The sequence below is a fragment of the Hibiscus syriacus genome, unplaced genomic scaffold (assembly GCF_006381635.1).
Source record: "Hibiscus syriacus cultivar Baekdansim isolate YM2019G1 unplaced genomic scaffold, ASM638163v2 tig00111013_pilon, whole genome shotgun sequence".
In the NCBI taxonomy this organism is placed as follows: domain Eukaryota; kingdom Viridiplantae; phylum Streptophyta; class Magnoliopsida; order Malvales; family Malvaceae; genus Hibiscus; species Hibiscus syriacus.
Genome location: NW_024062953.1, coordinates 1,279,740 through 1,294,345, shown reverse-complemented (window position 1 = coordinate 1,294,345; position 14,606 = coordinate 1,279,740). Strand labels below are relative to the sequence as shown.

The window sequence follows — 14,606 nt, the reverse complement described above, 5'->3', positions numbered from 1 at the left end:
ATTCATGTTTAATAAAAAATCATTTGAGACGTTTCTTAAGTTCAAGTAGATTACAAAAAATTCAGGTACCAAATATGGAAATAACCCTTTGTTGTTTGATACATTTTGTGGTGGGAAAGTAAACTGGTAGTGCCATTAGCTAAAGCCATTTTCGAAGAGGAAAAGAAAAACCTGTGATGTGAAATAAAAAGCTGAGATACTAAGCAGCAGCCAAACAAGAAACGAAAACCAAAGCTCAAATCCCAACAACATAGTGACAAACGAATTCATGGAAACAAGTACTACTATATTTGTTTAATTGCTTGTCTTCGTTTTGCTTTGTTCTTCTCAACTGATCTCTTTAGCTTTGGATCCCTTTTTATCTGTTTCGCAACGGTATAATTTTCTTCTTGGATCTCTTGTGTACATTCTGTTTTATTTCAATTTTTTTAAATGTTGGTTTTTTGGTGTTGGAGTGACTTGAGATTCCCGCTAATTAGTGGCTTGAATAATGTGAGATTATAGTTTTGATCGATGCTTGTTTTTCTTTAATTGTTTGTCTAATAAATGCTTTAAAAAATATATATGATTAGCTTTTTTAATTGAATGATCCTGCTGTTTAGTAATTACTTTAGGAGTTTGTGCGTTCCTTTTCTGTTCAGGTTAAAAGCCTTGTTGATTAGTGAATTCCAGGGTTTTGAACAGCGTCTTGGCGTAATTTTGGTCTATTTATTGCTTTATGAAAATATTGTTTGTTAACGCAGCATTAAATGAAGTTAATTTTGTTGTTATTTGTAAGATATGGTTATCTGTAGTTGCCATTCGGTTGTTAATTAATTGTTTCTATTATGTTTGTTTCATTCAAATCAAGGAATTTTGCATGCATGAGTGCCAAATATAGTTTTCAGTATTTCTGTTATATTTATTGTTGCTTTCGTCATGATTTGTCATCATCGCCGTTTTTATGTAAAAGATTATTGTGGAAGTTTCTATAAAGAGTGATGTTGCGATTTTTGTGGCATTTCTGGGTATTGATCTAATTGTAGAATTCGTTAATGAGTTCTTCTCTTGTTAAGGATTAGTTTTATGCATGTGTGATTGTCTTCAATTTAAGATTCTTTTGTAAATTTGACTTGTTAATAATGCGATACAACGGACGGTTTTGCAGGTTTTGGTTAGAGTTTGGTGGAACTCCAGTGTGTATCCAGTGCATAGTTTCCTTTATCTGTGCAGAATCTATTCATTCATGTTAAGTAAAGAATGAGCTTATCCAAGAAAGGGGCCCAAATCAGTGACACAAAACTAATGCCCCTAGGAAGGTGACAAATTTGAATCCTAATACAGCAGAGTTTGTTCCATTTTCTCTTAGGTCACCATCTTCATCCGGAAGCATTAGTGTGGAGGATGCGACAGCAAGGTTTGCTACCCCTGGGACCATTAGAAAAGCTGTGCTTGACCGGTCGGAGTCTTCCATTACAAATAATTCTGATGAAGGGCTCATCTGTTTTGGCGTTGCCAGTTGCCTGATGACATTACCCCGGACTTTAAGGTTTTGAATGAGGATGATTCTCAAGGAATTGGGTCTGGGAGTCTCTCTGTAGCAGGTATATCCTTGCATGGTGGTAGTGAAGCTTCAAGGTTTCCTGCTACAGTTGGTAAGGAATTTGTATTTTGTGATGAACAGGAACTATTGCATCATTATGGTGATAGTATTGGTAATGGTAATAATTTCACTGAAAATTTGAGATATCCCACTTCATTCTATGGGGAGGATCCTACTTTAGCTAGTCCTTTGCACTTGTCAGCCAAACCTTGGAACAAGCAACTTGTTGACAATGGTCAGATTCTTGGCAATGGGATGGAGGGACAACCATATAATGGAAATTCGAGACGTGGATTCATCAATGAAATGCTGAGTGGGCAGGCAGTTATGGATGATACTGAAAAGAATCATGTGGATTTTTTGGCTTCTCAATTCTCTGGATTTGCTGCCGAAATCCTTGCTGAAATTTATTATGCCAGTGGTTGCGACTTAAATCTGACTATCGAGACGCTCACACAACTTGAAGTGAGTGGCACTCAACCATTTTTAATTGGTCTATTTTCAAGCACTTGTATTTATCTTTTTCTGAATATGAATTGATTCAACTTTCATTTACATTTACATTTACATTTTCATGTTTCATATTTCTTATTTCTTATTTTCTGATTATTGTTGTTAGAAAGTTGCAAAACTGTTTAAGGATTGGTTTGTGGTCAAAACCAGGATGCAGTCTTTAACTTCAAATTTTTATGTTCCTTTACTTTGGCACTGCAATTGCTTCCCCCCCCCCCCCACCCGCTTCTTATGTTGTATTTATGGGATGTCGGAATCTGCTATGGCTGTACTGTCATGGATGATAATGATTTGGTTGGATGCTAACTGTGTTTTGACAGGGAAAACTGGCTCCTCATAAAGTTTTGAGGTGACTCAATTCAACCATGGGCCTTGATATGGGGGGTAGTTGTTTTTATGCGGATTTCTTCTCCTTTCTTTTTTGAAGTTATATCTTCTTAGGTTATTGTGATGTGGTTTCCAGATTTTCAGAGTTTTTGTATGTTTTGCCTGTCTTAATTCTCTTCAATCTTTTAGGTTCCATGGGTCATTAAGTCATTTTTATTTTTTTGCAGCTTCAAGGTGCTGGTGGCTTCAACCAGAACTTGAATTCAAAGACCTTGTCAGCGCCCCATCTGAGCACATTAGACTTTGCTGCACTTACCGTGTCTGATGATCAGAGTTGTACTCCAAAACATGCCGGAGATGATCTTCAGCATGGTGCCAATCCTTATCGATCTTATGAAAAGGAAAATATGCTTATGTTCAAATCCAGATCTTCCCTTCCTTCTAGAGTATCCATAGATTTTGCGTCAGCTGGCAGGAAAATGGCACCTCAAGATTCTGGGATATGGAAGTACGATTCTGCCGATTCAATTGTTGGACCAAGTAGAAGCTCTCATGGTTCAGCTAATTCCTACAGTGTTTTGCCTGGCGGAGGGGTTTATGCTAGTAGGTTGCATGCTCGTGGTTCAGCTCATGTTTGGCTTGAAACGGAAGATGCAGTGGGTAATATACTGCACTTAAGTTCATGCATCCATACTGCTTTTAGAAGGAGCAATCTATTGTTTTTTTGGTATATTTATTTGCTTTAACATTATTGAGCTGGCAGAAAATTTGTACACTGAAATGCGAGAAGAAGCTCGAGACAATGCTTGTTTACACCGTGCATATCTTGAACAGGTATGTCCTTGGAAATCATTTGCACATAGTTAAACTGATACTGGACTTTCTGAAGTTGGGAAGTAATAAATATAGTGAACATGTATAGAAATAAAGTATGAGTCAGTATAATCTTTTTATGTATCCTGAATCAGCTGGCATTTGAGGAAAGTCCGGACTTTCCGTATTTGACGTTATCATTCAACTACAGAGCACACCTACTGTTAAAAGGCAAATAGGTAAAGTGTGAACGCTGTGTCAAAGCTTGCATGTGATGTCTGCTCTTGTACTAATATCTCTGCCCTCTTTCATCCGCAGAACAAAGTTAGTTCTACTTATCCATATCGTTAATTGCTACTACATTTTTCATATAATAAAAATAGGCACATAAATCATTTGTCATTGGCAACAAGGCTGTAGCAAAGGAACTCGGTGTGAAAGGACAATTGCACAATATGCATATGAAGACAGCTCTAGGAAAGGTTGAAGAGCCTATACATCGCCAGAGGTTTGTCATTTCTTTCCTGTTGAACTCGGGCCCATCAACCCATTCTTCTTTTGCTCTTATTTTTATGGCTTGTAATTTATCAATAGTGGTAAGATAATTTTCTGGTGGAGAATAAAATATTGGTTGCTGACATGTTGATCAATCAATGTGTGTATTCCGAATCCTCATTACTTTTGATATCAAAACCAGATCTGGATTTATCGGAATATCGTTTTACTTGGCTAGAATCCGTTACTTTAACCAAACGAGATCTTGTGAAATCAAGTTGTCGGTAGTTTTCATCCTTGCTGCTTTTAAGTTTAATATATTCTTATCCCTCTCTTCCTTCCACTCCTACCTTCATCGTTTCTTTCTCTGTCAATTTGTCCGTTTTTGCACTCCGGTTCAGATGAACTAACTTCACCTGAGTTTATCAGTCGTGAACACTGCATGGTTATTGCTTGTTCTTATTCTAAGTTCTTGTTATGTGTTATTTTAAAGAGATTGGTATACATAAAATTAGGTAAATTTAATAAGACATTTTATTTTATTAAAAATACAAAGTTTGGGTCGATGAAATCAGAAATTAGGTTCAGGAGTCATTTACGCGTGGGGAAGGATTATCACTCCATGGCGCTCAAAATTGGTACCTAGTCGATTATCCTATATTTTAAAATTGGAAGTTTTGAATTTGAAATTTTATTTAATTTAAGATCTACTATGTATGCATATTTTAAAAAGGATGCCCATTTACCAAAATTAATAACAACCACCACAAGCAAAAGCTGAAGTTTATTTATCAATCACAATAAATGGACATTGCCTAAATAATTTAAATGATGTGAGATTTTGAAAATGATGTTGATTTACTTCTAGAATCAATAGCAATTACCCCGAACAAAAGCGGAAGATACATTACTAACCCCTAATAAATGAATAGTGCCTTATTTAAAAATCAAAATACAGTCAACCAATCGATTATGGAACCTAATTATACTAAATGAAATAATTAAGGATTATCTCTAACTTAAAGTGTCAAATTATGAATTTAAAGAACTCAGGGATAAACCCTAAAATTATAGGCTCTAATCTTAACTCAAGTCATTTTTTAATAAATTATTGAATCGAATAATTAAATTGAAACCTCGAGCAAAAGCGATGACCAAATTAAGAATTCACCTAATTTAAGGACTAAATGTGAAATTAAGCTTAAGATGGAGGCTATAATATTAATTCTAATTATTTTTAGTCAATTATTGAATCAAATAATTAATCTGGAACATCGAGCATAAGCGCAGACCAAATCGAGAATTCTCCTAAATAAAAAGTTTAGGGACCAAATTTAAAGGAGTCTAAATTTAAGGACTAGACCTAAAATCTAAGTAATCTAGATTATGACTAAAATATTAAAAATCTAAATCAAAAGGTTTAATTTAAAATCTAAAATTCTAGGACTAAATTAAAGAAATTGAAATTAAAGACAAAAATTAAAAAGCAATTAACACATATACAAGACAAAATTGAAACAATTTAAAAAATAGAACTAAAATGAAAGAAATCATAACATAAAGCTTAAATTAAGAAATTGCATAAAATTAAACGCTGGAAATGAAATGACTAAAATGTAAACAATTAATAATCTTGAGCATAAATTAAAATAACATAATTTTGAAGGGCAAAACTATAAATAACAATAATTAAACAATCGAATATAAAATTAAAATTCATGGGTTAATTTTTAATTGTTACCCGGACCGTGAATAACGCGAATCATTCCCTAGGACAGGTCGTCACGAGGTCGTAAAATGATTCGAATATAATAAAAGTTAGCATTAGAAGTTAGAAAATTAGTGGGTTAGCGGTTAAAATTAAAATTTTACCGGGAGTATAAATAACAAGAATCATACCCCAAGTCGGGTCATCACGGGTAGTATTAACAAGAAGGATTAAAATGGAAAAAAATAAAATAACAGCAAACAAATTGTAAATAAAGCAGTGACTAAAACAAAGGTAATAAACAGATGAATCTAATTTGAATAATAAAAAAGAACAGGTGACTGAAGTGAAATAAAATAGAAAACAGTGGCCAAATTGAAATAATATTCCAAAATTAAAATAAATAAAAAATCAGTGACTATAATGTAAAAACAGTTCTAAATATGAGAGATTCAAACAGGATTTATCATTTTTAACCTTAATAATCACCTAACAAGACAAAAAGAAAAATTAGCATTGTCAGACCTTAGAAATCAAAATAAAATAACCCAAAATCAATTACTAAGATGGAAAACGCGGCAAAGATTAAGGGGACCAGAAGGAGAATAACCAAAAAAAAATAGAATAAACCTAATTTTATTAATCTAAAAAAAACCTAAGACTAACCTAAACTAAGCCCCCCACGCCCCCCTTTTTTTCTACTCTCTATCCCCTCCATTCAACACGTGGCCGCCGCTCTCCCTAGGACTCAAAGGCCAAACGTCGCCGACCAAACGCCGTACATCGGCGCGAACTCACTCCGACCACCGTCGCTCCAGCAAGGAAGCCCAAACAACGACCTGAACGAAAACGCCTCAAATTCTCTTCCACTCTCCTTCTCCCTCAAGCTCGAAACATCCTAGGCCGAAAACCCATGCCGTAAATAGGCTTCAGCCGAAATTACAACCACCACCAACGGTGGTCGGTTTAAACGTAGTCTAGACCTAAACCTCTGGGGTCCCTCTCCTTCCTCACGTGACCGGCGCCCCCAAAGAACTCGGCCACCAAGCCTCCTAGACACGACACCGTCGCCTCCTAGCCGTAAATCGGCGCTGCTCTCCCATGGGCCACCATCTATGGTGGCCGAACGAACCTAAAAACCGACCCTAAAGGTAAACTACTCTCATCTTGTTTTTACTGCTTTCTTTACTGCTTTTTGTTCGATAATAAAAGGAAAAAAAAAGAAGGAAAACCTTGGAAATGTGTTTTTTGTTGTTGTATTCATTTGGTTTCCTTTGAAGCAGGAAAAAGACCCTCTTGCTCACAATTTTTTTATTGAAAAATATGGGAGAGCTATTACAATGGTGTTTTTTTTCGAACGGGGGCTGAGGAGGCTATTACAAATGCTCCCCTCTCCTTTTCTTTTTCGATGTGGGGAACCAGGGACCTCCTCTCCATTTTTATTTTTTTGGGGGTTTTTATACAACCCCTGCTACAATGAAAAAATAAATTTCCAATGCTTTTCTTTTTGTCCTTTCACGTGTGGCTTCGATGGAGATTAGGAGTCTGGTTTGTTTAACTGTTGGAGCGTTTGGGGCTTAGCTGGAGCGTTGAGGAGCACAAGTGAGGGACCACTGTGCTCGATGGAGCCTTGTTGGCGGCTGTCGTGGCTTCGGGACCACTGTGGTGCTCGGTTGAGGTGCTGGCAGCTGGGGAGTGGGGACCAGCTGCTAATGTGGTGCAAAAGGGTTTAGGCTTGAATGTAATGGTTGTAATGGTTACTTGAGTTTGTAAATGGATATTTTTATTTAGACATTTAAATTTGGGTATCTTAAGTTTTGATTTTAATTTAAATTTCTAAATCCAAAAGTAAGTATGTATGGTCTCCAACCCAAATAGATCTAACGCCCGCCACCAAAGCTGCTTGAATTAATTCGATTAAGCAAATACACGTCACCACAGTCACTTGAATTGTATTTATCTTTGAATGTCTTCAATTTCGTTTGAAATGTTCAGACAAAATTAGGTGTTACAACATGGGAGGAAACGGAACACGAATTGGAGTTTGAAAAACAAATGAAAAAGAAGAAGAAAAATCGGAAGAGGGGAGAGAAAAAGAAGTGTATTATTAATGTTTTGCCAGATAATAGCAGCAGTTTTTTTCTCTCCATGTTTTCAGAAATCATCATAACTGGTCTATTGTAGAATTCATGTTTTTCAATTTTCCTTTATAGGATCGAAGCGATAATAACCGGATGAGTTTGACGTTTCTTGCCAACCCTAATCCTAACATGTCTACCGGCTTTCGGGGAACGCTGTCGGCCGAATGTTAGGCGCTATGACTGAAGATTCAATCCATTGTCAATGCGGCTATATATGATGCGTGACGTTTTAGGCTCTAATCAAAAGCTCATATACGTTACTGTTATTATCCCCGCTAACACGCTTCAACATTTCGAAGCTTCTGCGGCTTCCTAAGAAGTCGATTGGTTTGAAAATCACATACCCACCGCATTCAGCCCGTCTCTTTGCTAGATTACACCGCTCGGCATGCCTCGAGTCTGTGAATAGCAACCTCTATTTCGTGACTGGACATGTTCTACACAACAGCAGCAATGCATACAAAGAATTCAGTCCGTATGTTATGCTTGAACATTTTGTGTCAACAACATCCCGATAACTCGAGTCATACCTGATAGAAGGCATAGATATAATCCAAAACCTGCAAGCACGTAAAGCCATTATCACTGAAATGTGTCCGTGCAGAAGGTCCCATATCGGCAAAGCGGTCGACCTGAAATATTATGGTAAGAAAGTGGTTTTTGAATGTCAACTCGTTCCTCTCGCTGCGAACATGTTGCAGGGCGGGTAACTGTAAGACAATGCCTAAACTAAAACACGAAAACAAACACAAATAAATGGGGCATATCTCGTAGTTGAGAGAACAAGGACCTTTCTATAAGAGACGAGTTGTGTTCGTAAATGAGGCCCGGATCATTGCAATCCCCATTTGCATCGAAGAACTCTGATTGATGCTAACTAGCATCTCCGCCACTTCAGGAGTCTATGAAGATCGAAGCAATTGAAGTTGGCTCGGATATTGACCAACAAATCGAATACAGGAGACTGATCGGGCTTATCAGACGAATTGGGATTTTACAAGTCTCAGAAGAAAACAAATGTTCAAGGAAATGCAATGATTCTCAATGATAATACATTAAAACCATTCCATTAAACTATTGTTTACAAATCAATAAGCATATTCAATAAAGAAAACATAAGATTGTGCAGATAAGACCATTTCTAGCTTACATGCTATGATATGAAATATAGAATTCATCGTTTTTAACTTAGAAAAACTCGAGATAAATTTATGAAATTTTAGTTAAATCAAACGAACTATATTTATTCAAGTTTTTTTTTTTCAAATTCAAATACAATCACTACAGCAAAATGGGTTTATATCAGCATTTTTAACGGCGTTTTCTTAACAAACACCGGTAACTTTAAACCTCTTGTGGCGTTTTTATAACAAATGCCGCAATAGTCATTAACCTATAGTATCACAATAAACTGATATATAGGGGCGTTTTTTGTAAAATGCCGCTAAAAAGGGTATTTTAGTGGCGTTTATGGGAAGCGCCGCAATAATCATGTATAGTGGCGTTTTTGATAAAACGCCGCGATATAGTGATATATAGTGACGTTTTTTTGAAAAAGTCTGCTAAAAACCACTAAAGTGAAAGAGGTATGTAGCGACACTTATAGCGGCGTTTTGATAGAAACATAAATAATGGTATGCATATAGCGGCGTTTTAAGCCAAAATGCCAGAATCTGGTAACATTAATGACATTTATGAAAAAAAATCGCTAAAAATTCCACAACATATTCATATTTTAATGGCATTTTTTTAGTAAACGCCGTAAGTTTTGCATTTCTAAGTCCCTTTAACCTTCTTTATTTTTTCCCTTGACCTAGTTGCTACTTCTAAGTTTTGCATTTCATTCCCGTCGTTTACCCAAAACCCACACGCCGTTGAAAACGCTGATCTCAGTTTCTCTTCGCCTAATCTACTGCTTCTTCACCTATTTCTCTTCACCGATCTCACTTTCTCTTCATTGTCGGACATCTTCATTATCGGAAGCAGTTTTTGAAGACCCCAAATTTAGGTGATTCATTTTCTTCTCAAAATTGCTTCCTCCCCTAGCCTTGTTTGTTTTATCCTACTTCTACGGAGAACCCGCTGCTGCCAAGGTCACTTTATTATTTTGTTTCACTTGTTTCGTTTGGTTGCGGGGAAGTTGCGGTAAATAAAAAAAAGGTAACGATTTTTAAAATTTACTGAAATATTTTATAATGGTATCCATTTATTTTTGTTCGTTTCTGGAAACTTGATAAGCTCATGATTTTTTCCTAGGGATCCTTTAACTAATATAATCTCATTTTCCGTTTTCTGATTAAGAACAAGTTGTTGATGAAACAGTGATCGGTTAGCTTTAGCAAGTTTTGTTACGATGCTTGTTGTTTTTATTGATGAAGTTAGAAACAACGGCGGAAAAAGATCTGAGTTGTAGTATGATCCAGACGCGGAAAGGAACGAATTCAAATACTGTGTTCATTTTCTTAATGAAATTTATAATTGAAGTATGAATATTTGAATTTTCCTTGATTTTTGGAATCGCAATGGCCAATAGGTGCTTTGTTGAAGGACTGATTAGATATGATTCAAAATGTTACTGCTGAATTTGTCACAGTAAATGAATTACAATGAAGAATTTTATAGTTTTTTAAATGAAGAGCTGAGTTAAATCATAAATGTGAAAGTGGAATTTTAAAAGAGGATGCTGTAGTGTAATAGCAGAAACCATCAAATGGAAAGAGATATTTTAATTTTGCAGTTAGGGAACTTTAAGCAGAAAATACAAATAATTTATTTTGAAAATGATATATAGGCGAATAATTGCTGCATTATAAACCTATTTCCAATGTGACCCTGTCTTTTGGTCTCTCTTATTCTCTAATGAAGATGGATCTGAATTTGCTAATATAATTTTTGTACTGTCAAAAGTATTCTCTGTGGGACACTGATTTGATGCTTGCTTGTAGGGAAGATCATTGTAGGAAAGTCTTTATCTGATTCGTACTTTTCATCCTTCACTGTTTCTGCATCCAAGAACGTGTTTGCTCTCGGTGCCCAGGGTGATGCTTCTTCATCCTTGACAGATCAGTTGCAAAGTCTTAGCACTATTTCGGATGATCCACAGGTTTGTGAGCCTCTGAGAATACTGAAGAATGTGTTTTGAATATTATGGAAATATTACACTCCATTTCATGAAACATACTTGGAAGTAAATTTGAAAAATGAGATGTCTTTATACCATTTCAGCGTGTTGATTCTTGTGATTCTGAGTCTGAACACAGGTTTGTGCACTGTTTCGGATGTCCCACAAGTTTGGGAATGATATTTTCTCGGTTCTTATATCTTCGATGAAATCATCCAAGCTTGTTGGTTCTCTAAAACAGATTCAACTTTTTTCTTTTAAAAAATGTGATATTCTGATTGTGCATTATTACTCTTTTGGAAGAAAAATTATACCAATAATCTACGTAAAAAGCTGAGGAATAAGGTTGGGGAATGACAGTTTCTTGGTTCTTATTTTTAAGTTCATTAGCAGCTAATTTTGATGCACATTTCAGGTAAATAAATCAAATACAAGAGAAAAATCCTTTAGCAGCAGAAACATTTCACTTGTTTAAGGATCTTTAAAAATCCTTACAAATTTCATAACTTTGTTAACTATGATACTTTATTTTTATCTTCCAAAACATCTATCTTCTACCTCATAGTCCATGCCCCACCATTGATGTTTGAAAATGAAACATGGGCATATAAGACACGGACGCAGGTAAGGATTTTCACTTGTATCACTTGTTTCGTTTGGTTGCGGGGGAAGTTGCTGTTAATTAATTTAGATACACCAATAGAAGTTGCATTATGATTATATTGAATTTTCCATCACTTTTGGTGCTAGTAGCTTTGCTGTGATTATATTGCTTTCTTTAAACTATTATTAACTGTGTTTTAATTTACTCTTCAGCATTCGATCAAGGCTTCAAAGACTTTTTATGTCCTCAAAGACTGCTGAGCTAATGAGGTGACATCATGATGGAAGAATCGATGAAGGTTCTCAAAGAAGTCGTTCAAAATCAACTTCAAGCTATGATGTAGATGATACGACAAAATCAACCCTAGAGTCCACTATAGTAGGTGTTATTTTATATATATGCTTTTGTTTATTCTAGTTAACAATATTAAACTACGTTATATTTATTTTATTGTTAACTTTTATTTATTATTATGAATTTCAAGTTTATTGGATAATTTTACAAGTTAAAATTTTAAATTTGAGTAACAAAAGAGCAGAAACAACATTTGAAAAATTAGTTTTAATTAGCGGCATTTGTATAAAAAACACCACTAAATACATAGTCAATATCGGTGTTTTTAAAAAAATGCCACTAAAGTTCTAGATTTTTTGCGGCATTTATAAAGAAAACGTCACTATAGAAGTAGTCAATAGCGGCATTTTACATTCACAAACACCACTATATGGCACAACCTTTAGCGACAGTTGTAAAAATGCCGCTAAAACACATAACCTTTAGCGGCATGTAGTTCACCAATGTCGCAACTTTTTGTGACGTTTGTTTTAGCATAGTTTTTTGCGGCGTTTGTTTTAGCAGTGCTTTTTGCAGCATTTGTTTTGCGCCACAAGGGTTTTTAGCTGCGCTTAAAAACGCTGCTATATGACTAAAAAACGTTGGTAAAAATCTATTTTGCTGTAGTGAATTATTTATAATGTTATAATATTATTAGATTCTAATTTAAATAATTCTTTAACTATGATACTATATATATATATTCATTTTTTTACATATATAAACAATATTTATAATATTATATAATAAATTAAATATTATCTAAAATTATATAATATATTTATTATATCACGAAGAGTTACGATAACAACAAATAATAATTTTGGCTCAATGGTTGGTCATTTGCCTTTACCCTTGTCTATATATTTTGAAGAAAAAAATATTGAACAAAATTCTTATAAGACTTACACCACCGTATATGGCAAAATATTTCTAGAACATTGGTACTAATACGTTTCAAAAATATTCTGAAAAACCAAAACCTATCGACTCTCTTGTAGCTTCACCGTTGCTCTCGAGCTGGGAAAAAATCACGATTCCGGCAGCTAAAATTCGCCGAATTCATGATTATCCAGCTAGTCTAGTCTTCTACAATGTATTAAGAAAAAGTATCGATAAACAGAAAAATCCGAAAATTCGGATATAGAAAAAACTTTAAATGAGATGTTTTGGCCTTTAGAAGTTCCAAAGAAACGATGACTGCTGAGAAAACCCGTCGCCGTCGCCGTTAACATTATCGTCGGCTTCGTCGTAAACCGGCGAAGGATAAAATTGGTCACCGACCCCCGGATAAAAGCCATAGTCGGACATCCCTTCGTTGATATCCAACATGCTCAAAAACGACGACCAATCCATCGTTTCATTGCACTCAACTTGTATGGCGGCGCCTCCCCCATCCGACGAAGACAACGCGTACTGTCCCGTCGTCGTTCCCACATTGTTGTTATCGGAAGCGCTGTTATTAGTCGACTCGTTCGCGAACTTAGACGCGACCGCTTGGATTTCGAGCGGACTAAGCGACCTTCCCCCGACAATATCCGGAGGATTGTCGGGAAAATTGAACTTAGCTTTGTTGCCACGCAAACAATATTGTGCGGCATCGAACGCCCGAGCGGCTTTCTCCGGCGAGTCGTAAGAACCTAGCCAGATACGTTCGCGGCAGTTCGGGAGTCGGATTTCGGACACCCATTTCCCCCATTTACGTAGTCGTACGCCTTTGTACTTGGGAGAAGAACTAGTGCTGGATTCAACGTGCATGTGTGATTTGGGCTGCGGATTCGCCATGTATTGATCAGAACAGTTTGTTGTTTGGTTCCCGAGAATGTTACTGGGAAAATAGTTTCTTTTGAATGTTCGTACGAGCTTCGAATAATGAAAATGGCGGCTGCTTGACAGAGATATTTATAGGTGAAGCGGGTGATACTGCCTTTTGTTGAAGGATCTAAGCGTGTTGAAGTGGAGTAAATCAGTAAACAGAGCGAGTACGTGGAAGTTTTTGGTGGCCCCAAAATTAAAGTATAACGCGGTTGGACCTTGGAAGTAGGAACCGTTAGTGAACCTGTTCATACATGATTAGGTCACGTATTAGGTCACTACATCGAGACAAAATAGATAGTAAATTATTTAAGTATAATTTTATTAAAGTTTATTAATATTTAAATTGAATTTTTCATCAATCGAAATTAATTATTTGACATTTAATTTGAAAATATCGTAGATAACTCAAAAATAATATATTACATTTTAAATTGTTTAAGTTAAATTATTAATAATATTTATATTTGTATTTTTTAAATGCAGTATGAGGTTTTCATACGTTTAAGATTCATGTTCGAGCTTCAATCGAGCTAAATCTTATAATGCTACGAGTTTAAATTTTTTTGAGTTTCAATTTTTTATTTCGAGTTTAACAATTTTAAGTTCGTGAACTTTCGAGTTGAGTCAAACTCAACTCGTTTACAACCCTATATATAATCTAAAAAATTTAACCGAGTTATTATCTAGTACACTAACGGGTCACAAGTCAAATCGTATTAATATCATTTGTCTTATTTAGTATTTACGATTATATTATTTAAAGTTTAATATTTAAAATTTAAGATTTAGGGTTTAAAGTATGAATTTAACTGTTTAAGATTTAAAATTTAAGATAATTTAGATATGTAAGATGGATTTTGAATAGATGTATTTGTAAATTTTAAATTTTACACAACATGTGTATCAAAATTTTTGAAACTAAATTGTTGGTGATCATTTTATAATAATTTATACGTTTTTTAAATTTTAAAAATAATAAAATCTTTTGAATTTAATTTAGGATATGTCAAGTACTTCATCCAAAGAAAAAAAAAACAGAAGCACTCTCAAGGAAAGAATAAAGAATGTACGTTTAGACATTTGAAATAATATATTTGTGTTAAAAATATATACAATACATACAATATTCGTGTAAAATGTAATAAAAAGAC

The 14,606-nt window shown here is 35.0% G+C and overlaps 1 protein-coding gene, 1 long non-coding RNA gene and 1 pseudogene across 2 annotated transcripts; 2 read left to right on the top strand and 1 right to left on the bottom strand.

The window, feature by feature from the left end:
• The first annotated feature begins 246 nt into the window (after positions 1 to 246).
• LOC120150016 lies at positions 247 to 3,855 on the top strand (annotated as a pseudogene).
• A 2,267-nt stretch (positions 3,856 to 6,122) lies between these two features.
• On the top strand, positions 6,123 to 7,232 carry LOC120150017. The gene is made up of 2 exons (XR_005518498.1): positions 6,123 to 6,589; positions 6,722 to 7,232. It is a non-coding gene; the product is annotated as an uncharacterized LOC120150017 (long non-coding RNA).
• Positions 7,233 to 12,804: 5,572 nt separating this feature from the next.
• On the bottom strand, positions 12,805 to 13,437 carry LOC120149948 (ethylene-responsive transcription factor ERF017-like). The gene has a single exon (XM_039162666.1). It carries the CDS (start codon positions 13,420 to 13,422, stop codon positions 12,814 to 12,816), a length of 609 nt encoding a protein of 202 aa, XP_039018597.1. The 5' UTR covers positions 13,423 to 13,437; the 3' UTR covers positions 12,805 to 12,813.
• Between the last annotated feature and the right edge of the window lie 1,169 nt (positions 13,438 to 14,606).